The following is a 27,400-nucleotide window of genomic DNA, read 5'->3' as shown; positions in this document are numbered from 1 at the left end:
ATTCCTGCTCTGTGGCTCGGGCGAACGAGTGGAATGCCGGAATCTGTTCACACGGCCGGGTGAGGCCTACGCGAGGCAGCCCAGCCTCGGCTTTCTCACAGCCGCAGGGAGATGCGATAACGGGTCCTGGCTCAAGGGAAAACAAGGAGGGCCGTGACTGCTGGGAATCGCTTTGTGGGGACACAGGAAAGCCAAACTCCATAAACAAGTGCTGACCCTGCCCCCAAGATAGATTCTCTGTAGTTAAAATCTGTTATTCCTTCATTTAATGTCAGAAACTCGCCCCTGTCCCCCGCAAGCTACTTCCAAGGCATTGTCACGGAGACTGGTATTTTATTAACTCAGAAGGGGGGTTGGGGGTGGTATAGAATAAAAAAATCACCAGTTAATGACACTAAATAATACCTGTGTACCATGAAGAGAGTTGTATTTCTCTGCTGCAATATATAAGCTCGTTTACAATAAGAGTTTTTGCAGTTGAGGCTTTTGTTACTACAGTAAGAGAGAAAAAACTATTAAATTTCAAGTTTTGCTATTGGATGCTCACTGCAACTAGCTTCTGGTGTGAAGGCTTGTTTTCCAGATCAACTAAAGGAATACGTAGCCTCTTGAGTAAGTGTGTTACTTTGTGCTTCCTCTAAGCCAAAATTACTGGAAAATTGTTGCAACGTGTTTGCCAACACACTGTATTAAGTTTTCAGTAATTGAGATATTATTGATATTAGGCTGGATTAACTACTTGATGAGAGAAAAAGTACTGATCCTTGCCAGAAAAAAATGCAAAGTATTTATAAGTAACCGAAGCAAGTGTGAAATCTTTTTTTTTTTTAAAGAATGAAGCAAGCACAACAATATAATGGTGTGCCATACAAAGTCACTATACAGGTGCTCCAGACAGCTGCGGCCATCTTGATAGTGCAGAAGGACCCAGAAATTTTAAACTGCTTTTGTTCCACTATATAAAGCTGGAACATGCAACTATAATAATAATAATAATAATATTAGTTTAATAATTTTATTTGGTTTTGGTTTTTTCGAATAGCAGAGCTTAGGAAACATTGCATGAGAAGAGCTGGACTAGCTATGACAGGTTTAAGTCTCACATTCAAGCACATGGTAGAAGAGCCTCAATATTTTTCCAGACTTCCCCACACGCATATCAAGTACTTTAATTGCACTGCATTTTGCTAATTTAAGAAAAGAATCATGTCTTGGCGAGAACAGAAGGAGGGCTTCTTGCAAAACAACAACAAAATATTAGCTTTGCTCTATAATTCAACATAAATTTTACTGAAACAGATAACGGAGATGCCGACGAGTAAAAATCTACAATAAAGGTATTTATTGTATGATCCACGAGGAAGCAAAGATGGTATTCAACTGTTACAATGTAATTATCTTAGCATAAGCTTCCTTCCACAAGATCCAACAGAGAAACATGAAATGTGTGAGCTTTAAGCCTGCTGAGTCCCCACAGCACGAAATCAAGAGACCTCCTCGCCGAGGCTTGTTCCAGCCCAGCTGCACACAGCTTCTCTCACACAAACTTCCACCGGCTCCAGGTACTGGTCAGCAGCAGCCCTGGAAACCAGAAACTCTGAACTAATAAACACAGATTACAGCTACCAGAGAGGAAGTGACCACCCCCAACTGTCCTCCTCCCCACGAAAGATTCTGTTTTTTACACCCGACTCGGAAAGGACGTGTTGCTAATGGTTAAAAGAGCACAATCGGCATTTTTTGTGCTCCAATTCAGTGGGTGGGGTGAAAAAGCCAAGACTTCTAATATTAGTGATTTGGGCTCCTTACCAGCTCTGGCAAAACTGTAGAGAACTCGATCATGTTCATTGTCACGTCAGGAAATAATATTTTTCTGCCTTAAAGCGAGTAAGTAGGATGACCTCATATGTAATAAGTGTTATGAGTGCAAAAAAGTGTCAGTTCATTCAAAACATTTTCAGTGTTGGGTTCCTTGTAATATTACACAAAAAGGAAATGGTTGTTGCTATCGATGCTACTATGTATCATGTTAACAGCTCTATTTTTGCACTTACTATTGGAGCCGGCCAAACAGGATTTTTGTTGGTGTTTCATCCCAAATCATGAGGAAAAACATTTTCCAAGTTGACTGAGATTGAAAGGAAAAGTGATTTCCCTTGGGAAGTGCAAAACTTGCACTTAAAAATCTGTTGCAGTCAGAGCATGGAAAAGCTGTGAAGCACCCCAAATCTGCAGTAAATACTTCTTGAAAAATTCTAATTTTATTAAAAAATCTACTTAGTCCTCAAGCCTGAAGTAAGAGAAAGGCTCCACTAGTACTGGTTACCACTGCCCTGGCAAGCATGTACACAATGGGTCTTCCAGAGATAACCAGTTAAAGTTTCCAGATGCGCTAGAGAGCTGCCAGGCAATAGCAGAGAGGGACTCACACCACTTGTCCCCAGTTCCAAGGGCTCCTCACCCACAAATGCAGTCACCAGGCGCTCACACAGCTCTGCGAAGGAAAGACAGGACTAAGCATCACTCTGTCATCCTTGATGCAAGTCACAGTAGGATCACTGAAGCAAAAGATTATCAAGTTTCAATCGCAACAACGAAATGCAAAAGCCAGTACCAAAGCGCAGGTTGCAACGGTGCCTTTTCTGTCAGTGTCCAGGAGCAAAGAAAAATAATTCCTAAAATAGAGATTCAAGGATAACTTGGAGAAAACTAGCTGTGCTGCAGCATTCAGGATCAGACTTGCATTCCATCTTTGCAGATGATTAGAGATATCCACGCTTTAAGGGACCTACTGAAATCTATGTAGGAGCAGCCTGGCAAGCTGACTGACAGAAAAACCTCACTGCCACAGAAAGTGCAGGATCCCAGAGACCACCCCTTAAACCAGCTCTGATGTTTGCTTGAGCCTGCAATAAGTCATTTTTTATTTCACTAAAACGACAGAAAATTTTCCTTGGCCATTCTTTATTTAACTTATTTTTGCTGGGTTGTTATCAAGCAGGAATAAGGTGGTTTTCCAGTGTATGGGTTGAGCACTGCAGACAGAAAGGGTGCAGAAGGAACAGCTTGTCTTTTCCAGCAGCAGCAAACCACTGCTTCAGCCACCACTGATAATCATATCCTACTGAAAAAGCCACACCTTTTTTCTGAGATATTCACAAAATGAAGGACAAATTACAGTAGTCACACCACCTGGCTGTCATTCTTACTATGAGACAGAACAGGGCATGTTCCTTTAATGCAGTTCAGCTCCCTTCCCACAGCAGAGAGAGGCTTCAGCTGGCAAGAAGCACATGTAGCACTACAGACTTCATATATAGAAAAAAAATCATGCCGAAAGCATGATAATTGCTTTATTATTTGCTTCCTGTTACATATTATTGCCAAGAAGTCAAGCCTAAAACCAGGCTGGATTTTTCTTCTTCCATAATACAAAATGTTTCATGTTCGTCACTTCGAAGAACACTACAGTGTTTCCTTCACATACAGTCATTTCTCCACTGTTCTGTGCAAAACATATTCAAGTATCCGAGGAGTATTCTTAGTCCTTGAAAGCTATTTATAGTTTTTAAACTTCCTGCAGGTCAGTTTGGCTTCAGAAGTATCGTTTCTGTTTCTTTTCCATAAAGTAACAGCATGGTTCTGGCAAAGCCAAAGCTTGACCCTGCAGTGCTGGGTACACGACTTTTACCTCTGTCTAAAATACAAGCAGGAGCGAAGCCTGCATAAAACATCCACATCAAAAGTGAACAGTCAGAGAGAAAAAAACATATAATCCAACTCAGTGATGGTATTACATGTTTAAAACTCATATGTTACCTCTGTGGGCTTCCATTTATTTTTTAGTAGTTAGATGTACTGGATTATTTTATGTAATGTTTACAAATTCTGCCAATTCTCCTCAGGCCCTGTTAATATTCTGTCCTTCAATCACTGAAGCGTGTCCAAATTCCATTATGAACCTGTTCTCCTTTCCTTTGAGTTAGGAGACTACTTAAGTTGAGCCCTAATACTATTTCTTTCAGTGCTCCCAACACATTTTCAAGTACATTTGGCTATGCTATCAGTTCAAATTTCACATTCTAATTATAGCCACAAATACCTACATCCCAAAACAGCTCGGTAAAGCAGAGAGGTGTCCAGCTTTCAAAAATTCAGTGAAATGCACTGGAGATCAAATTAGATTATAAAAGACATTTCCACAAGCTAAGCAACTTGGAGAGCTTAACTTCTTAAAGAACAGGGCCTCAGCAATCTGGCTGGTAGGCTCCCCAACCAAAATCATGTATACTAAGTAAAATCTGGGGGGAAAAAAAATAAAAAAACACCACCAAATTGACATACTCTTCTTTTAGCTTACTTCAATATTATCTTCCAGACCTAACTACCAGTTAGTAGTGGTATTTCAAAAATAACTAAGCGGTATTACACAAAAATATCTAGACAACAAAAATTTCAAGTATAATACTTGAGTAGAGTTTGCTATAGTGATTACATTTCTTGTAATCATTATTGGCAAAATAATGTTAGAGAAAAAAGGAGGATTTGGATTAATTACTTATTCCAGGGGTTTACAAAACAAATCTACAAACCTGCCTAGCACTAGATCTAAAATACAAAAAAAAGAGTCATTTAAGCAACGCTCTTCTGTGTTCAGTTTTAGGCAAAGGTATTCATCATTTACAGATGAAAAATGTTCATGATATGAAATTTTATCAGTGTCCCTGTTACATACCACTCTAAGAAAAGACACGGTCTTGTTTCAAATGTTGGAGCACTTCCAGTATCTGGCAAATTTTAACATGTATCCCTCGCTTGCCAAACCTGAAAGCTAGCTGTCAAATTCCTCCAAGATATGATAAAGATGGCACTCGGGATTCAAACTCTCATTTATATAAAATAACACATACAAAAGGTTTTCAGACATGATATGGTATGAAGCCTAAACTCTAGCTTGAAGCACCTTTGCTCTGAAACATTATTTTAAATAGGTAAGCCACAAGCAATCACTAAAGAATAACAATTTTATGGGCTGTAAAATCCAGTCTTCTCAATCCCAGAATGTTTTATGTCCAGCGCGCTGGACTAGGAAGGAATAGGAAAGGAAGCTGCTTACTTGTATTTGCGATTTAAGAGAAACACTATCTGTGAACAGTGGATTTTATAATGCAGTTGCTAACTTACGGACAAGCTGGACTGCTCGTTCCTAAATGAAGTTCTCAAGACTTAAAATGATTACTAATCCATTACCACTGATAATACTGTTTCCACAATGAAAGCTAAGCTAAGCTCTCAAAGTCTGATATTTGACACGTCTGGTTTTGCTTCGCTTTCTATACGACTTACTAAATTATTAAATTTTACATCACACAGCAGGCTTTCAAGTTACCTTTTTTTTATAGCAAGAACCATCAAAATCGATTTTTTTCCATCAAGAGTACTAAATTGCTAGTCTAAGCTGACCTTATGCAATCTTTTTTGTCAAAAACAAAAGACAACGTTGACTGACGTTCTTCTTCAGGAAGCAGAAACTACTCCTTAGTATAAAAATGAAATATATTCAACAGTCTGCAGCAAACAAAATTAACAGTAAACCCAAGCAAAACACAGTTCTATATTAGAATATACAAAGACATATTTTACGGTACCTAAATGCTTTTTGCAATCCTTAATCAAGTGACAGCATACATAGGTACATACAATGCTGCCATATATACCTCTTAACATACTTGCAATGGTTAAAATAAAAATCAGCGACAGTGGCAGCCAACTGAATGCCTCCTTTCAGCAACAGTGTGCTGCAGATAAGCCATATGGAACATGAAAAGTTTCCAAGTGTAGCAATCCATCTGCATAATATCCTTCATAATCTTTTAGAAGTTCTTGAGTAAAAATATTATCTCATACTCACGGTTTGCCAAGAAAAATTTTCTAAACTTTGATTACAATTCAATGATATAAAAAGAATGGGTTTCTTTTGGTCTACCCGCCTATGCAGTATTGCTACTTGAAACATCTCTTGTCCTGAATTTCTTCTTGCAGCCTGAAAATTGGAAAGGGTAACTGCAACTATATCGAAGTCTTGGTACACAAGACAACTGAGTATTATCAAAATGGTAATTACAACACAAACAGCAATTATTCTCAGAGAAAATGTGTAGTGGATTCTAAGGATTTATACAATTGTTAGAATATCATTCATATATAAGATCATGGGAACTGGCTACACTTATGTTTACTGGAACAAGCTTCAGTTAGCTTGAATACTGGTATGGAAGTGACATTTTGTTCTACCCAAGAAGTTACCTAATGGAATAGACAAACAGCTAAAATTATGTGTCAGCAAACACATGTGCTCTTACAGGTGTGGTATGTGCAGGCATGCTCATACAAACATTACCTCAATTCATAATGTTACTGAAGAATATTTACCAAACCAAAAACCAAACTCCAAAATAAGCTGAATAAGACAACTGAAAGCAGGTACAAACTGAGTATAAGTATGTACAACAGGAAGCAGCAAGTCTCTCCAGAAATAAAGATGTAGGATACAAGCAGATACATCTCTTGTTTTTACTAAATTAAAACAATTAGAATGTAGGACTTCAAGACACAAAGCTGTGGTATGTCACAACTCATGTTTTGAACATGGAACTTCTCAGTTACGTGTCAAAGGAATACACTTAATATGTTTTTCCTTGCATAACCTTCACTTAGAGTGAATTATTGAAAAGCCAGAGCACCTCTTGAAGGCTGTCCTTACTTAACCTGAACAGGGGTGGGAGATCAAAGGTGGGATCTAGAGAGGTAGAGAGAAAAGACTGCACAGCAATCAGGGACAGTGGAATAAGAAAAAGCTTTACTCTGTCACGTGTAATTCATGTCAACATGGGATAAGGACTAGCTCTGGTATGCTTGATTTTTTCCTTTCTTTTTAGCACGTCACTATACTAAGAAACTACTGAATTGTAAGTCAATGCGAAAAGGAGCAGGGCTTTAAATGGCATTAGTTTGTTAGAAGAGCTTCCAGTGGGACAATGCGCAAAAGGTTTGATCTAAAAAAATCTTCACAATGTTTCCAACTAATTTGAGAGTTTTTAATTAAAAAAACCCCTATTATTTGCTCCCTATTAAAGTAACCAATAACAGAATTCCTGTAAAACATAATTTATATGTTAAAATTCACACTATTGTCAATTTAACTAACTTAACTAGTATTCCATGTTCTATACTATAAGACACAGACACGTAAGCTCCCACACTGAATATTAGATCACCGATATGACACTAATAAGATGTAATAACCATCACTGGTAAGTCACAAGAAGACATTAACACTGTATGCGTATCGATTATAATATGAAGAACAAGGATGATATATGAGATGATATAATAAGGGCTGCTAAGAGATTCATACGTCTGTCGCACAAGAACTGCCACCATAAATATTTCCTTGGTTCAGCTGATAAGACAGTTACTATGCAAAACATAGCAGGTGAAAGGATCAACATGAAGCCCTTTGCTCAGGTGAGCGCCGGGAAGGTCCCAGCCTAGACGGGCCACACTACTTGTTGTAAAACACTGGCAGTGAGCACAGCACGATGGCCTTCGCACGATCAGAAGTATCACACTCATACGCCACTTACATAACTGGGAGTTTTTATGACAGTACAAAGATCTAGGTCACTTGTTCTTGGAGACTAGAGACTTCCCCAGCACTCTTCCACAGAAGCAGTTTAAGGCCCAAAATTTAAGATTATTCAAAAGCAAAATATTAGAAACTTTTCAACGGAAACAGAGTGTATAAACATGCTGAAGTTCAAAAGGCAACTAGGAGCGAAGCATCCTACAGACAATGCTCTCTGTCCTTTTTGACAGTTTATGCTAAAAAAACGGTTGATGAACAGTGATGCTGATCAAGAAGCTTGCACTTCTGCTGTCCCTTCCACAAGGCAGTTAATTCTTGGCAGAGTGGCAGCGTTGACAGCTGAAGACACTACGAAACCCACGACCTCCAAAGATAAAAGCTGGGGTTGCATTAACTTTCCATTGAAACCGAGAGGATCATCAGAAAGAACAGTTATTGATCTTAGCGCAGGTCCAGGAGATGCACTGTTCTGCACAGCTTGTGCAAAACCAGTCACTCGTGATTAACAGATGCCATGGTCCTCGCTTTGAAACTGCAAAGTAAAAATACACTCTTCGAACTGTCAGTACAGAATTTCAAAAGCAGAGAGTTCTGCAGCAACACAAGGGCTGCAGAATATGAGACCAGCACAGCTTGAAGAACTAGTTAATACAAGTAAATAATTATGTCTCTGTGTGACTGCCTGCATGAACTCCAGCATTAACAAGCAGTGAGTTGTTACAGATTTCCTTGGAGTCGATTTTCAATCCTACTTAACACAACATTTCCAGAATGGCTAAATCCAAAACCAGATCTTTGATACACGTTTCCTGAGCAGTGGGTGTGAGAACTGGGCTTTGTGTGCTTACCCTATAAATTTCACTGTAGAATTATTTGGAAAAACTTCACTTGCACAGCTGGGAAATAAATACAGGACTTCATAACAGAGGAGAATCAGTTTTGATGCAGCTGACTGGCAGCACTTATTTAAATACTAAAAACAGCTCCAAGGAAAAAGAAGGGTTCACCAAGAATAGAAGCTATATGCAATAGTAAAAAAACCCCAAAACTAACTTCATTAAGTTTTAATTCTTTGGAATGTGTTATCCAAGTCTCTACTACAAGCAAATATAAAAAGATAGTCTTAATCTCCCTTTGCTTTAAAGCGGATGGAAAATAGGAGGTACGGGACGTTGCAATCACTCTGACAAACCCTCATGGGCCAAAGAATCCCAGATGCAAGACGAATCCTTCAAGAATGTCTCAAAATGTTCTCAGTTATTCCACTTGAATGTGCATCTTGATTTTACAAATGTCTAGAAAATCTCACATCTTTTAGCTTCTACATACAAAGTTTCTTTTAAGAAAAAAAAATGATTTACAACGAAGGGTGGAGTAAATATGGTACTACGATCTGGTAATTCGCAATATAAACCAAGGTCAAGGGTCCTTTCCATAGGAAACACATGAGAAATACTTACAATAGCCATAACCTAAAAAAGACACAAATTCCACCTAATGGCAAGTTTTACAACTTCAGATCTCATTCAAAGGCACAACAGCTTAATTTTTCTACAGTGAAATGAGCAAAAGTTTCCTTCATTCACACCTCATCCTAGAAAGTTACAGGGGTACAGTGAAAACAAGTTTTGCTCTTACTGCTTTGGGCTGTTGAATATTTTGATTGCATCTAGATACCACAAAGGAAAGCACAAGAATCACACAAATTAAACGTAATTAATGTTACCTAATTAGAATCCAAAATATTCACTACACTCATTAGCATTGTTACCTATTTTATCTTTAATGGTTACCATGTCTGGAGTTCAATGAGACACGTATAAAATTCCTACATCACCAGAACTGAAACACTAACACCTCGCGTTAGCACCAGAATTGAGGAAGGAACCTTTGAACAGTTCTACTTTGTGTTCAGATGGAGCTGACACTGTAGGATAGCAATGACAAGCTTACACCCCTCACTGGCAGGACAGGACATGGCACAGTCACGCCCCTACTCGTGTCTGTCACACTCGGAGCTGTTCTGAGAACTCGAGCACATCTCCGGGAACTGACTACAACGAGCTTGTAGCTACACGCAAGGCAGTGACAGCAACCGAGTCAAGCCGTGCTTTAAATCGTTTCAAAGGAAACTGCTACTGGTGCTCAGAAAATTTCCTACCTAAGTGTCCCAACAAGCACTACTCCAGCTCTCCTCAGAATTTCCTTCTTCCAGACCATGGCTTATAACAATTCATTTACTAGATCTACTTAGCTATACTTATTTAGTGTTATTCTGGGTTTTGTGTCACACTCAAGAGAAAAGGCAATAGCATTTGACAGAGTAAGGAAGAAGGGAGAAAGTTTAGTGTATTAGTTATGTTTTCTCATCAGGTGTCAGAAGGTGGTGGAAAAATTAAAGCAAAAGAAACAATCTCTGGTCTACAAGTGGAATTTAGAACACCGGCCAAGCATGGTGCTCACAGGACAATTAACTGTTTCATTAAGACAACCAGGTCAAAACGTGAGGACAGGAAAGCTCCAGGTATTTTCTTGTTCCTACTGATATTTGGATCTATGAAAATAACCTGACTAGTGTAACTACCCCAGGATAGAGAGCAATCTGAACTGGAAGTACATAAAATTACTAGTGGTAATACAATAGCTAAGCACAACCGCAAGCAAGAGACTTCAGATTTTACATATAACAACACAGTCTAGACAAACATATATATATATATATACACACACACATATATATATATATGTGCTTTAATTAGTGACTAACGCTAGAATTCATCAAACTTCAGAATATCAGTACAGCACTGTTTTAAGAGGCAGAAGAAATCTAGTGTTCTTAACTCTATGATGCTAAATTTAATCACTGGTTTATACATGAGGAAAGTGTAGCTTTAAGATTATTTGTAGGCAAGCCAAAGCTGTTAAAAAACCCAAAAAAGTCTATCCTACTTCTGGCAAATCTTTTCATATCAAAACTGAAGGAATGCAAAGTGACATTAACTAGGAACAAAAAAAACTTTTTTCTAGCACTGTCACCTTTCTTAAAGTCACCAACAGGCTGCTATTAAAAAAATTAAAATAAAAAAAAAGGCATGTCAACATTAGTCCCCACTGTGCCCAAAGCAGTTTCAGCACAATCAAAGAATTAAAAGAATATTTTTGAAGTAGAATACCTTTACCAAATGTGGGATATGAAAAAAAAAAAAAATAACAGCTCAAACAAAATTACTTTGGAGATTAAGCATTGAAATTAATCTCCCAAATTCAAACAAACAACAACAAAAAAAATAAAAAAGAAACCAAGGCAGACATCATTATGAGTGGTAACTATTGTGTTCAGCACAAAATACACATGTATCTTCTTTCACCATACTAAAAATAAGTATTTGCTATCTTGGTCATGTTTTTCAAAGACAGTGTTTCTTCCTGAACCCTGAGTGGGAAATAAAACCCCAAGCATAAAGCTGTTTACAAGCCAAATTTATAGTAAAAAGACTTTTAGTAGGGAAAAAAAGTTTCAAGCTACTATACATATCTATACACGTATATTTTTATGTATCTAAGGTTTGATGAATCATATTCCAGACCATTTCAGCTTCTATGCATTTTTCTCTCAAAGGTTAGTTAAAAATGAGATCTTAGTCCTTAACCATACATAAATCCTCCTCAATCACCTCCTTAAAATGTCTCAAAGGCATTTGTATGAAGTCTCATATTATTTGAAACGTTATATGCGGTATAATTACATTTACATAATCATTTCGCAAATCAAGTCCAATAACGTCTACATTTTCTCAGCATCATGAGCAGATTACAAAGTCATTTCCTTACTTCACTGAAAAGAGTTTTAAGCTTCTTTATTCTTTCAAACGTACACCCCTTATTTGCACAGTGTGGTCCGTGCCATTCGGAGACCAAAGCAAATGGTCCCAGCAATAAAAATACATGATATTAGTATTCATAGTACGCGTGTGTATTCTTCTATCGGTCCAAAGCTTTTCTCTTTCTTTTTTTTTCCTCCCTGCGTCTAGCCCACTTCTGGCAATTCTCCACAGATCACATACGAAGGAATGCAAAACAACATGAACTAATCAGCATTGCCCAGCTTCCCACAATCTCTAGTCTGTGTCTAACCACCAACATTCATGGCGTCACCTCTTGGCACTATCTCACTTCTATAAAACTGTTATTTCATGTAAATTTGCAGATTTTTGTCACCTACATTAAGCATCAGTTTTTATTTTCAGCTAGTTGTCCTTATCATATAACTTCTTTTATGAAACATTTCAAAGATATATAGTTTTGAAGCATGTGATCCAATTTCCACCATCTTATTTTGTAGCTTTGAATAGAAAAATATGGAAGCCCAGATTGGTTGCCAGATGAGTATCTAAATTCAATACACCAGGTATCTACCATGGCAGGAAACAGGATCAATTAACAGAACGCTTTTCACGTCTAATACCGTCTATGTGCATCCCTGTGTATGGAGATACAATTCCCAGATCTCAATTTCATATGAGGTTCGCCCAAATTTTTTCAAAAAATAAGCTATGAACCAGTTCAAGTGCTACCAAAATACCACAATACCCCACAGTTAAGAAACTACCGCGTGACACACCAGTAACAGTTCAAAACTCATTGGGGAGCCCTAGCCTGGAAAAGCAGCAATGCTGGGGAAGTGGAGAAAACTGGATAAAAAAACAAAACCAAGAAGCTTTTGGTTTATAAACACAGAGTTTCAACACCAACTTTCCTGTTTATGCTCCCCACACTGTTACACTTGTCTCTTGGCATATGCTCCATCTGGCTGGGGAGATGCATCTGCTTCATTCTGCTGCAGGCTCTGCGTGTGCAGATGAGCTCTGCGCGCTCACTCCGAGCTCGGAGCTGACAATCCCATCGCTGATGCTATATATGTCTGTGACTAAAGAACACGTGTTGCTCCTGGAACAGCGCTTCATTAACATTTTGTGAAAAGGCAGAGAGATACAATGCCTGGCTGGTATTTTAATGCAAGATGATGCACCGAAGGCAGCTTCTCTAAGACTCAGCTGGCTTTTTTTTCCAGCACTGTAGGCAGCAGCAGGTACATTTACCTGATTTCTGTCCTGTTTCTGTTCCAACTCTGACATGACCACTACCACACCAAGCCATCGCAAGTGTTACCTCCTATTAGAGTCAGCATTTTCCACATTTGGAGATTTAATACAAACATCCAAATCGCTCGCTGTAACTGACACAAAGAAACAATTCTGATTATTCCAATGCAGCAGTCCTCTTGCAAGAATGAATACGTTTACAGTAATTACAGGATATAAATTGGGACAGATTTTTTTAATATGCTTTTTAGTGACTATATTATAGATTGTTGCATATTTCAAGGACAGCCTAAGCCTCATACAGCACATCATACCATGCTGATAACAGCATGAAGCTACACAGTGCAGAAGAGGCTCATTAACTGATACCTCTCCAAAATTCTCATAAGCGCAGATATCAACCGACAAAGTAGGTCACAGTTTAGACAGGCTCCTAAAAAAAAAATCAAATCACCTTGGTTTGATGAGATGATATGACAGAACACGTGCAAGCCACCCACCGCCAAATGTAAGTGAAATAAGCTCCATCCTGCTGTATCAAGGAATGGCAAAATGTGGAAAAGAGGTAAAAGGCTGAACTAAACAGGCAGGATGAGCCTGTCTTCAGCCCTTGACTCCCAGAAAAAAGTGAGGCTGGAAGAAAGGGAACAACTGAACAAGTGCTGCTTTCTGAGGCTCTCTCAAGGGGTGCCCTACACCAAAGAAGACTGAGTATGAGTGAGAGCCTCTTCACCTGCTTCTTTTCCTTGGAATCAAAAAACCGATCAACACTCAAGGTCTCAAATTGTCTTTTATACATTAAAACACTTTGCTGACCATATGGACACAGAATCCTCAAACTGACATTCTTCCCACTTTACAGAACCACTCCTTCATGAAAAATAATTACTTGCCAAGAATAATGTGTTACAAAAAAAAGTCCACAAACATTAAAGCATGAAATGCTGTAACACCTATGGCAAGTTCTTCAAATCATAGACTTCAGTGTGACAATCTTCAGCTATGCCACTCTGGCTTTGTAAAACTAAACACATGATCCTCATATTTCACTAATTCAAAGCACACGCCGAATGAAAATTTCACTTTTTTCAATATCCCTATATGCTTCATCTAACTAGTGAAAGAACACTCGTTTTCACTCAACTGTGAAAAAAGACTAATGAAACGTTATTATACAACAAATCAAAGTGTCTCTATATCTGATGGGAAAAGGGTCATAATCTCCAAGAGCAAGAAACATCAGAGCATTTTATTAAGTGATAATTCATAGTTCCGAAATCAAATGAAAAGGTTATTTTGGAATTTCAACAGAAGATACACTTTTTTCTTTTCATGAGACTTAAAGGAACCATTACATTCACCAGCTCTTCAGCAAATGTCTTTTATTAAAAGGTCAGGAGATCAGCAATCATAAGCAAAGCTCCCCTGTCCTCACCAACATCAGCTATGTTCACCTTCAATATTTTAGAGAGATGCAAAAATTTATCTAAAAAAAAATCCTGTTGGACCAATTGTGCCTGATCCTGATAAGGGAATTTTTTCACAGACCTGTGTATGCTCTGAAGATTGAGTGTTTCAAACAATCCAATTTTTCCTATTCACCTCTGTCTTCTAATGCTGTAAGGCAGATTCAAATAGCAAAGAAGTCGAAGATCACAGAGGTTCAGTCCCAGCTCAGAAATGACACACAAATTATCCTTTAAAATTGGTTAGAGGCCAAAAAGGGGCAATGAGGAGGCATTAACAGAAATTAAAAAGAAAAATGGGACCAACAACACCACACAAAAGGGACAAGAAAAAAAAATAAGAACAGGTACAGGACAGCAATAGAGCATTCACATCTACAATAACATGTACAGTGAAAGACATAAGGGCATGCATAAAAAAATAAATCTAGTATTCATTTAGGATGCCAGTGCTCTCCCTCCTACTATGTTTTCACACAAACGTTCCAGCAGCAACAGAAGATACCAAGCTCTGGGCATATAAACGCAATTCCTATGCCAAAATTGAACAGGAGGCAACGATAAGGGGAAGATGTCTCATCAATTTCACTTAATCATTTACAACATTGCCATCTACCCAGTCCTGGAAATAAGTTACAGTAGATTTGTTTCTTCCTTTAGACAGCTTCTGAGCTGTGCAGAATTAGTTCTCTTTCTAGCACAGAAATAAAAAACAAATGCTCTTGTCATGCCTATCAGGACCAGGGTGGGTCAAGACTAGTTTCATGGTGAGCTTACATCAAAATACATACCGTTTGTCATATTCAAGGAGGCAAGTGAATTTCTAACGTGTTCACGTTAGATATATACATCAGCTATAACGCTAGAAAATTTAATTACTTATTCTAAATTGATTTAGTATGCATTTGACAGATTTGGGGGGGGGCTATTTTTTTAATTTGTTCAAATATTATTTCTATACAGGCACAAAAAGAAGAGAAGCCATTGTACGTCCTTCTTTCAGAACATTCCCAAAATGCTCTTGCTGTAACTTCATCTCTATTGTGTCACGAGAACCTGTCAATGGTGACACGACATGAGGCAGTGAGCTTTCAGCAACTCGCCACTGCTTAAACACAGGAGCCTTCCCTTCCCCTCCCCACCTCATCTCTTCTCCCATGCTCCTCCCTACCCACGCTGTACCTGTCATTGCACCTGTGCCAAAGCACATCATATTATCCCCCGAACCAATGCAGCTCGGTTGTAAAGCAAAAATGTAAATAGTTTTCCACTGAGAAAGAGTTTTTTGGGTTTTTTTCTAAATTAAAGACATTATTTACTTAGAGCAGGAAGAAAACCATCCAAACTCAACCATGAATGACATCTCTCAATTGCCTGAAGAACAACGGCTAACAGACTACAAGACTACGACACGGGCAGAACAAATCTGAAATGCAATCAGATGAAACTGCAGAGTACTTCTCTGAAATACTGTATGCTTTTTTTTTCCCCCCCTGGAATCTAACAGAGAGAAAACATCTCTACTTTACACATATTAAGCTTGTAAATACTTCATCCTACTGATTCAACTTTCCCATCCATAAGATAGCCATAAACCTAAGAACTTATTTTCCTTGCAAAAAGTACACACTCCTCTCTCTGGGGAGTACCCTCCCTTGGGTACTAGCTGCATTTCTTAAATGTAGTTGCCAGAGGTCAAACACTTGACACTGGTTAAAAACAAACAAAACAAAACCATTAAAAAAAGACAACTACAAGTAACCTTGCATAGAAATTATTTTGGAAGTTCTTAGGCCTCATGATGTAAAGAAGCACATAAACATAAAGTCATAACATAAAGAGGCCACAGATGCAGCACAAAAATCAGCCGGGCTGCCTGACTTGCTTACTTCCCCATTTCAAATTCACATCTGTCGCAATCAAAGGCTCATCTTGAAAGAATTAGGTTTTCTCTTCCTCTACAGTGGCTATTCTTTACTTAGACTAATCCAGTGACTAAGTAATACTCCTTCAACTCTTCAAAGCTTCTATTATCCCTCTCATTAGTACTCAACGCTGAAGACAGGAGTTGAGGAGGTTTTCTCTCTGATCATAAAAGGCAGTTGACAAATTAGCAGAGAATCTTCTCAGAAAGAAACAGAAGGCATTTGTCTGTTTCTCAGTTTTGTCAATCTGATTTTTGCTTGAAAACTTATTTAGTGGATCAGCTAGTATCCTCCCTGTACTCTGTGGTCCCCTTGGCAATGGGCTCTTCAGCTACACAAGGCTAATCACTATTCCTAAATCATTCCTAAAAAGCAAGGCATTTGTTCAGAAGACAACTTCAGAATTTAAATTAAACCCTTAAGTCAGTCACCTGTTTTGGTCTATTTACAGGACTACTGGAGATGGCTCTTATCTGAAATGCAGTCACAGTACATAAAGGCTCCAATTGCCAAGAAAATACTTGATTTCTACTGCACCTAATTTAGAAATTATGTACTGGAAATAGTTTCTATTTAAAGCACAAATATAAAAAAAAGTAGATGAAACTAACACCTTTGAGTAAACATATTCATGCTATCCTATTACTGCAGAAACTGCTGCCATTCTACTGCTATGTTTTAACTGACATACAGAGCGACTGGACAACAAACTTATTTTCCCCAAAGATTCACGTTTTTGTTGGGGATTTTTGGCTGAGCAAGCAGCAGCCCTGGTTGTGGCTGATGTGATCTCCGTGCAATGACTGACTAGTAAAGTGGTTACCACCGCAGAAGAAAAAAAAGGGGCCAACCACAATAGTCTGTGTAAGCTTAGGGCATTCTTTGGACCTGATCCAATTGATTTTTCTCTACAAAACCCCTGAACACTTTCCCCTTCCCTCCCCCAGCACAACCACCACCTTTCACACCTCTATTTCCATTGCCAAATATGGTTGAAATGAAGCATGTTTCCCAGAAGCTGGCAGGGGGTGCAGGGCAGATGGGAAAGCAACGTGGCTGCAAAGATGAATTATTGCCTTCAAGAAACCAGACTAAAAGCAGTAGTTTACATTATATGACAAGGTTTTCAAGTTATTGAATACATTTGGTTAAAATACTTTAAAATACTCTATATTGCTCTACATTTGAAGCATTAAGGAGATAAGAAAAACGATGCGTCTTTTCAAATTGTTACCTCAACGATATCTGAGTTGGTTCTGCTTTCATGGGGCTCGTTGTACTCTGTGTATTTCAGTAGAACTTTGTCCATATCAGTGCTGGCATACTGAAAGAGTTTGTTAGAGCTGTTAAAAATGATGAGTGCTATTTCACAGTCACAGAGTACACTCAACTCATAGGCCTTCTTCATTAATCCAAACTTCCTCTTTGTAAAGGTGACCTAGAGAAGAAAGAATAATGATTTATTTTTTTAAAAAAGACAGATGACGTGAGTTAGAAGGACTATAATAAAGCATTCAAGGAATATGTCATTTCTTTATACTATTTACTCCTAGTAATAATTTTATTGGTATTAAACCATCTAATCAGATTCACGTATACTTAGTTATTTCCTGCCACTTGGGAACATCATGAAACAATTTTTCTGTCCAGCTAGAACAGACCATCACGGAGCATTTGCCCATCGAAGAACGCTGAAAAGACACTTAGCTATAAAAAAACCCCATCAAATTATGAAAAAAAAGTTTTAAAAACTCTTTCCACAAGATTTCAGTTAGTTTAAGTGTATAAGAATATCAATGCATACAACATCAAGCTGAATCAAACACAGGTCTGATGCTAAGGCCAACTTCTCTTAAAGGACAATATTTTTATAAATGTCCTCTTAAGAGGTGCTTAACCTACTACTATGAAGTTAATGTTCTAAGATCTTTTAAATAAAGATGCTATTTTGGCTCCAATCTTTCGATCTGAGCTTCAGTGCTGACTGGAACACCTCTGTCTACAGCTGTATTCACCCCCCACATTACAAGTCCTAGCATACGCCTCTGTGACAGGTACGTGGCCCCAAGTGTCCTACATGTTTAACGGACACCAGCCCGTGTATTTTTGCAAGTGGGAATGAAGCAAAACACAAGAAGCAATCAAACCTGTCTTATGGGTTTCTAGAGAGGAATATGGTAATTACCCAGATATACGTCAAGTTCTTGGAAGAAGGATGGGAAAATCCTTTGTATACACACCTCAAGCCATTTCTTCCAGAGATTAGTATCTCTCACAGATTAGTTTTTTAATACTACCCATAATACAAAATGCATACTCTCCTTTCCACCACACGGTCTCAGGGGGATGGAGACAGACATACTAACAACTCTGCACATAGCATGCCGACAGGGATTGTAGTATTAAAACAGCACAAATGTTTGCGAAGGTATCGTGGACCTGAGACTCCTCTCCATCTGTGTAACAGTACCCATGTCCGTTAAAAAAAATTAAATACAAAAATGTGTTTTAACACGTCCTCTGTGCCTATGTATTATATATTTAACCACATTGTGCCTGTGATACTGGAAAACCTGGATTGTTAACACTTAGCCACAGCAGGAACAGACATAATAAACAGGAGACTTAGAAAGAGGAGAATATGGGAGGTCGGGCGTATTATGGCAACCATAGTTCCACCTCAGGTTTTAGCTTAGAAACCGCTTAGGGGTTAAAGACCACTAACGGCAGAGCCTTTTGTGAGGATTGGATAATCTTTGTTCAGATGAAAAGGGAGTACTTACCAAAACTTTTTTATTCAAACCTTTTAAATTATGTTTGGTGAGCAGCTCCATTAAGATACAGCACTATCTCTGAAACAATTTGATATGAGAGAGCTGTAACACGTTCAAGGTTTGACTAGCGTAAGCAAATCTCTCTATGTATTTATTGTTTAACAACTACAATACATTTGTAAGACAAGATGCAAAAAAAAAAATCTGACAGACTTTACCTTAATGCATCTTCTGTTAGTATTTTATTTTCAGTTACCAATTCAACAAGTTGACCAACTACAAATGTAGGTTTTACTGGGCTGTACTTTTTCCAAATTCAGGTGGAAATTTTACTATCCACATGGAATACAATACAGTCACTTTTTAAAAACAGATCTTGTGTAACATGTCCTAGAAGTTTTGTCACTTTTCAATGACTTCTTCAGAACACTTGGGATTTATTTATCCTATCTTGGTAGGATGTTAAGAATTACTTTGCCTGGAATCCTCTGGGGATTTGGCAAAATGGTGGGTTGTTTTTTTAAATGACTATTTTTCTTCTGATATTTGAACTGCAACACACTTGAGATTGTTACCCAAGTATGAGCAGTATAGACAGGTATTACTATTTAGTGTTTGTTAGGAAAAAGGCATTATAAACAAGAAGACTGTGTGCTATGTTACTTTGAGAAGTCATTAAATGAGAAGACTGAAGGCTTGCTTCCACTGAGGACCTGTACGATCCTGAACAAGGGATCTTACCTTCTCTTCTGCAATTTTCTCCTTCTGATCTCTTGCAAGACTATTTTACTTGTGAGATTCTCAGCTAGCATCAATTTCTCACTTTTTGTATTTGGACAGTGCTTAGCCCAAACCCCACTACCCCTGGAGTCCAAACCTTACACAGATTATTATAAACTCAGTTTTCATTTAAGAATTCAGAAAGCAAAATATTAATCCTGCAAATGTATCAGGTTTTATTTTTCCCTTGACTGTTAGTGTGCTATTTAGGACCACAGAAAAAACAAAAATATGTACCTTTATTGCTGGCCAATGGCTTCCTCAGCACTATTCTAATGTCACTTATAAAAAAAAAATGAGTGAGGAGGAGAAAGGAAAGGCAGCAAGATCGAGATCCTTTGATATCCAATTTACTGTACTTGATTCTCTTCGGCTTAATGAAGATAAACGTCCTACAGCTCATTCAAGCAGATAAGACTGCTTAATTAATAACACAATGACAGTCTCATGACAATTGCAATCCCCCAGAGCAATGGTCTCTATTTTCTGTTTTGAGCTCACATACAATCCCATCAAATAAGATGCTTCTGACAAAACAATAGGGTTTTTGTCTCACATAAGTTACATGAACTTGCTTTGCAGACAAAGACTTATGCGTTTCTACTCATATTTTCAAATAAAAAACCTCTAATTGCCACATGAAATATCTGAACAGGACATCACATGCATATTCACAAGTGACCTACTAACCAGCTATGCATGCCACAGAAAAACTGACAGAACACAACTTTCCATTTGGCGAAACAAACCCTAAATCTCCTCCTTATCTGGGTCAATGAAAAAAAAGTAAATTAATACCTCATAAATATTCAGGGCATTTTAGTATGTTAAAACTATATACTAGTTACCAAGACCACAGGACACTAAACCAAGATGCAGTATGATATCACCTCTGAGCTTCCACAGAGAAAGGATATGGCAAGCCTGATCCCATTTTTAAGTCAGAGCTTAAACCCTCTTCCTAGTCACCAAAAAGCCTAAAAAAAAATGCTAGCCAAAGAACAGCCAAAACCAAAACTTCAGATTGAATCCTCGTATTTTGCTTCAGTGACTGCGATGGTACAAATGGGCTAAAATCTGTTACAAAGGCACTAATTCTCCTCCTCTCCATTGCTGCAACCTGAACAATGAGATGAAGACTGAAAAAGAAAAAAAAATACACCAAAGTCAAGGCATAAAGATATTTGCATTTCAAGCAGAACAAAACCAAGGTTGTCCAGCTTACTCCATATAAGCAAAAAAAAGAGGAGGGGGGATCATTTTCCACCCCTTCAACATGCCTGAAGTTCTAGAGCAACATTTGAAAGAACTGAAGCATTTAATTCATTCAGTTTTACTACATGTATGTAAGACATTTATCTACATCAAACATACAGTCACTGCGTGATTAAAGCTGTTTAAACACAATACTTGGCTTTCTCCCAAACTCCAATAATACTTTTCTTGCTATATATAGTCTTCTCAGAGTTTGCGTTGCTTTAAAGTGACACGGGGAAAAAAACAATTCCGATTCCACAAACAAAACAATGGGCTAAGAGCTGATGTGTCAGCAGCGAGAGAGTCGCACAGAATTCCGACACTGCCCCAGCATCCCACTGGTGCTCAGGAGAAGGTAGAAAATCAAATTAAACACTAGGAAGGGAACAGAGAATCAACATCAGTACACCGCTATGTAAGTCCAGGTTTTGCACGCACCTTGTGCGCTGTGAAGTTCTGGGTCCCTTTGCCACCCAAAATAGCGTAGCAATACTCAAGAAGGTTTAGGCAAAGCAGCAAAAACGGTCAAAGTTCCGTAGAAAAGCTAAATAACTAGCACAACCAGAAGCATAAATGAAAGGCTGTTTCTTGAAACAACAGGTCACAGATCTGTAGCAGATCCCAGTGAAAAGATGTAAATGCTGCAACTTTCTAAGGGCTCAAAGGGTAACCAAACAAGTTCATTGGCAGGGGGGCAGGGAAAAAAACAACAACAAAAAAAATCCATTAATGGTTACTAAATATACGGAAACCACATCCAGCTCAGGAAATCCCTGAGCTAAGAATAGCTAGAAGCTGGAAGACGATTACAGAGCAGTGTAACATGTGCATCTCCATCCTACACTTACTTGCTTATGACCATCACCGGACAAAAGACACTTACCTACGGGCATCTTTGGTCTGACCCACCATGGCTGTTCTTAAAGACCTTAAGTCATTCGCACAGTACTTCTCCTTAAAAAAGGCAGCTTCCAGACACCCCACTATACATTTCAATACCCAATTACAATTTTGTTTTGTACCTTGTGTAGTAATTTAGAAGCTAATAGGAAAAACTTGTACAGAGTCAGCAGCTTTTGGTGCTTTTCAAGGTTTTTTTTATCAGGTCAAGAGCAGCCAAGAAAGCAGCTTTACCTAAAACAATGCACTTTGAAGCACTCTTCCATTTTGACTGACAATTTTTAAAGACTGTTGTAGCAGACAGCTCTTACAAGGCATATAAATCAATGCTTTGAAATAGAATCATGTTAACAAAATTCACTATGATACCCAAACCACTGTAGATCACTGTCCACAGCTATGTCAGACTTCTCTGTCCAAAAGGCTGCAGCAAAGCCCTTCACTACATCCTTCTCAATTTTTCAGCCTTTCTCTATCTTCTTTACTAGTTTTTCCTAGTAGCTATCAGATCAAGTAAGGTGTCTGTTTCAACACAATCCTGCAGTCTACTGGAAGCACAGACTAGGACACCATTTTAATAGGAACAGTAGGTTTACAGTGAGTTTGACTTACAGCTGTAATTGATGTTACTTATAAATAATAACTTTCCTTCAAACAGTAATAAAAGCAGCGAGATATTCCTTATTTGTATTCTGGTAATGCCATCTATAGATACATGAAGACAAAGCTCAGCTTTAGAGGAGTGAATTAAGATGAATGTATCCAGTTTCCATTCATTTTAGGATTACTGATCAACTCATTCACACAGACTCCTTGTTTCTCACCTGTCTGTTCCGTTCATCCATTATTCTTGTGATCTGTATTTTCTTTCTCCCCATTTTCAGCCTCTTCTTTCTTTCGCTTTGCAATCCAGAAATACACTAATCCAAGAAATGTCACTCTTCAGTATTCTAACACATGATATAGTTTTCTTTTACTTTGTCTTCAGCTTGAGAACAAGTTTCTATTTCTTCTTATAAACACCTAAAAAATAAAATTTTGAAAAAATTCATTTACAAGTTAAAGAGGAAGCATCACTAAACACATTTGTAGCCACTAAGTGCACACATAAAATACAGTTCAGTGAGGAACCAAATATTTTCATTAGACAATATACTACATACTTCGTTCCCATTAAATATTCCAACTAGTCTGCTAGATTCTACCTAGACACTACAAATCTAAAATGACTAATCATTTCATACATTTTCAACAGTATGCCTTAAAAATTTACAGTTGTCAAAAGGGGTATTGTTTATTTTGTAAAATTACCATCAAGATAACTAAAAAAAAGCCACAAGAATATCAAGTTTCTGTTTCTAAACTGAATTACATCTCATTTTTTACAACAATATTTGGGGTTTCACTGGGAAGCAGGACGGAGAAGGAACGAAAGCGTATCTCTAGTTAAAAAGACTAAAGACTACAGAAAATATTTTTGCAACAGAAGTATTTCACACTGACCAAGGCACCAATGAGTAATGAAAACATTCACACAGTTTCTCTCTACAGAAACCTCTAAATTATACCTTGCCAATAACCAACTACCAGTGCAGCACTTGTCTCATTTTGCTATACTGTGTGCAACTTGAGAAGCCAGCGTGCCGTTATAGTATTTTGAACTGGTACTAATGCAGCAAACGGACTTGGAGAATACCAGTAGTTAACAAGCTTTAAATGCATTTTTGGCTAAAAAAATGCTAAGTCATATTCCAAACACACTGCTTTAACTGCAGGGTACTATTAATTCCACAAAACTGGAGAACAACTCTAAGTAAATAGCCTCCAAAACATCAACTGCATACTGGAATGCATAAACATGAAATAGGTACACCTTATTCTATCACCACCTAATACCCATTGAAATAAAAGGGTAAAAGCAGCGACAGTATTAGCTTATAACCTCTCTAACTTTCCAACCCATAACGTCTTTTGAAGTCAAGCCTTGCATATTTTACTACGGGTGTCACAACGCCACATCCTCGAGGCCATGTGTAGAAGGTGGTGCAACCCCATCACCAGCTGACAGGTAATAGGGAGAGACAGCAAGAGCCGATTAGTCCCAGGCTGCACTTCACAACACATTCAGTGTGCACTGAGGAAACAGTCATGACGGTCTGATGCAGCTAGGGAGAGGAAAAAATAATAATAATAAAAAAAAAAAAGTGGAAAAGCATCAACAAAATGAAGAAATGAAGGGATGTCATTTTATATTTACCTGATACCAACAAAGGGCTGCTTTGATACAACGTCATAAAATGCCCAAAACGGTATTCAGAAACACTATTCTGTGGAATTTAAGATCAAATCAACACTAAGGTTATGTGACGTCTGTTAGTCAAATAGGATATGAACTAGACATTGTTGATACATCAAAATGCTTCAAGAAAAAAATTTCTTCCAAGGTGCTGCTAAAGAGGTGTTAACAGCTAGCCATGGACCGATGAACAAGTCTAACCAACAGCACACAGCAAATACCTTACGTGGAAAGCAACAGCTGGCATAAAAATTTCTATCTTTTTTTGTTCAAAAGAAACACACAAAGAATATCCACTGGACTCTAAGCTTCAGTTCATAAAGCATCCAGTCTTAAGTCAGCTGCGCCACTGTCTTAAAAAGCAAAAGTTAAAAAACCCCACACTAAGCTCATGCTATGACCACACACTAAATTTAGCGTCAAGAAAATCTGGTTGCATTCCTTCAACATACCTAACGCGTGGGTCTCTCTAAGCAGCTCTGAAGATTTGTTTTCTCCTTCATGTGTGGCTTCATTTTTTAAATATACCATACATGATTGAAATAGTTCTCTGAACACAGAATTACTAGATTCCTTCCTCTGCTTTTAAAAGCACTTACTATCATAACTAGTACCTACTAATAGCTACCACATGTGAGACCAATGATACATCTGATCCAGCATTTTATCCACAGCTATTAGCAAGTATCACTAGGATGGTAAAAGATACACAGGAATAGAAAAAGCTTAGATCACTTAACAGCAATATCTTCAGACCATTTTCTCCAGATATTCAGCCATTTCTTTAATGAGGAACTTCTGGACTCATATGCACAATCTTAGATTTAAAGCTGTTCATCAAATCTTCTTTCATGAATATTACTTTTGAATCTGTGTGAATTTTTAGCACCTAGAAGCAAGGAGTTCCACAGCTTGGTGGTTACGCCTCAGAGTAGAAGACATACCCTTTCATTTAAGCCTGATTGTGCTAATTATATTTGGTATCCACAGATTTTTAATTAGACAAGGCAGTACACAAACAGTCATCTTCACCTTTCATGTTAGTCCTAATTTTGATGCTCCTATTTTATCTTCTTTCAGTTACCTTCACTCAAAACCTGAAGAATCCTACACTCCAGTCAACCACTTCTTACACAAAAGCCACTCTCTGGCCACTGACCCTGCCCTCTGCTCTGCCCTTTCAAGTTACACACTGTTTCTTCTGACCTGTACAGTGTGTACAGTAAATAAAGGATGAGGTGTATAAAATTTTATTATCATCTACCATGAATCTATACAGAGGCACAACAACATTTTAGGTTCAACTGCAGCAGACATATACCCAGGCAGATTTACTAGTTGTCAAAACTTTCCTATGGAAACAGACCTACGCTCTAGAAAATCAGTTTAAAACCCCTACGTGGGACCACACTTTCTTCATACAGTCCTAACTCATTCACTCAGCTCTTCCACCTTCTGTACCAGCTATTCAAAAGCCAGTCTATGCAAGGAATAAAATAAGGACTCATAGGAGAACAAGGTAGAGAGAAAGAGAAACATGATGTGAGATTATGCAATACGTACACTTAAGGATACAAAATAAGGGATGCACAAACGTTTTCCATGAGCTAATGGACGAAACATTAGCGGCAAAATGCTATTAGCTGCTCTACACACCATCACACACAGAAATGAGAAAACTGACAGTAATTTTCACCAACAGTTTTGGGGTGTTGTTTTATGTCTTAAAATTAGCACGACGTATTAACGCATAAATGCATCAACTCATCTCTCATTTACGACCTCTGCTTCACCCTCTTTAATCAGCTCACTGTTGCCTCTAATCTCAAGTCTGCTCAAGTCTTCAACCTCAAGGTTTTTTCTCACTTAGCAAATTCCAAATTCCTGTTTGCATGTCTGTCCCCATCTGGGTCCATCCTCTCTTCCCTCTCCACAGGTTGCTATGGACACCAGAAACCTGGCTTTGAAACACATTTGCCAAAGGCAACCCAGCTCTGAAATACCGCATCCTTTTCATTTCGAAGTCACACACAAGATGATTTTCAAAGCTAAGAACTGAAGCCTAAGTTTGGCATGAGCTTAGGGTAGAGAGGAAATTCACGTTAACTGCAAAATCAGAGCAAATCCTGCAGTAAAAAGCCATTTTTCATATGTGCTCAGAACATCCAAATAGGAAGTAACCACCAAGGACAAACACACGTAACATTTCTCATGGGAGCAACAACTTTTCCTTTTCCTAATCCTTGATCAAATCAGAGTTGCAGTTTTATTTTCCTTCCTGACTAGGAACAAAACGGTGTAAGACAAGATATACGGACTGTGTCCACTATCTGGTTACATCAAAAATGCAACCAGCAAAGTTCTAACCTTGATAAATCATACTCGCACTGCAATCATATTTGGGTAAAATTCTTAAGTCATAAAGTCATTTCATCCAGATCACCAACAAACTTTGGCCCAATAGCAGACATACATAGAGGTCAACACACGCTTATGTCTGATAATAAATGTGAAACTAATGTGACGTAACGTTAATGAAAATAAACTTCTACTTCCTTAAGTGACCGAATCAAATTACAGTTGCCAAAACTACTTCACATTACTTGCATGGGCACAAAGGAGCAAAATGTTTTTCTCTTATTTTTAGGCATTACACAAAACTGAGAGAAAGGAGAGAAAAAGAAGGGAAAAAACCCATGTGCTTCATGATTGGCTTCAGACAGAAAAATATCATCAGCTTGGATTAATAGCAAGTAAAATTAGTAACTGTCCAAGTAAGAGCCTCTATTATTGTATAAGAGTAAAATTTATTTCAAATTTTTGGCATTTATTCCCTTCCAATATCTATGAAAACACCACACTAAATCCTGAAAGATAACAGAAACATATGCAAAAATATACCCTCATGACTGCATATTTTCAGGAACTTGGATCAGTTCATTTCTTGTCAAGATTGCTTACAGTTTCATAAATAGCGAGAGATATATAACTTTAAAGCACGGAAACTGTATTGGACCTATTTAAAAAGATTCTTTCAAGGGTTCAGTGGAAAAAAAAAAAAAAAAAAAATCTATTTGTGCAGAGCTCCACAAGGTCTTGAAGCCTTCTGGCAGAACAGGTTAGGAAGAACTGTGTCAGAATTATACTCCTTCCATTTATTTTTCTTTTATTTTCCTCTGCCTTTGTTTTCTTGGAACTTCCATTTCACCATCACAGTCACATCTTACATTTGACAGTAACCATCTCATCACA

The 27,400-nt window shown here is 38.0% G+C and overlaps 1 protein-coding gene across 1 annotated transcript in view; it reads right to left on the bottom strand.

The window, feature by feature from the left end:
* MEF2A (myocyte enhancer factor 2A) overlaps positions 1-22,730 on the bottom strand; it is a 51,507-nt gene extending 28,777 nt beyond the window's left edge. Inside the window, exons 1-2 of the mRNA XM_009877394.1 lie at positions 22,677-22,730; positions 17,376-17,579 (exon numbers count right to left, since the gene is read on the bottom strand). Coding sequence (XP_009875696.1) covers positions 17,376-17,579; positions 22,677-22,730 — 258 coding nt within the window. The remainder of the gene's footprint in view (positions 1-17,375; positions 17,580-22,676) is intronic.
* Between the last annotated feature and the right edge of the window lie 4,670 nt (positions 22,731-27,400).

Source organism: Apaloderma vittatum, unplaced genomic scaffold, assembly GCF_000703405.1.
Source record: "Apaloderma vittatum isolate BGI_N311 unplaced genomic scaffold, ASM70340v1 scaffold34869, whole genome shotgun sequence".
Classification (NCBI taxonomy): domain Eukaryota; kingdom Metazoa; phylum Chordata; class Aves; order Trogoniformes; family Trogonidae; genus Apaloderma; species Apaloderma vittatum.
Note: the sequence above shows the minus strand (reverse complement) of the source record. Positions and strands in the feature narration are given on the sequence as shown.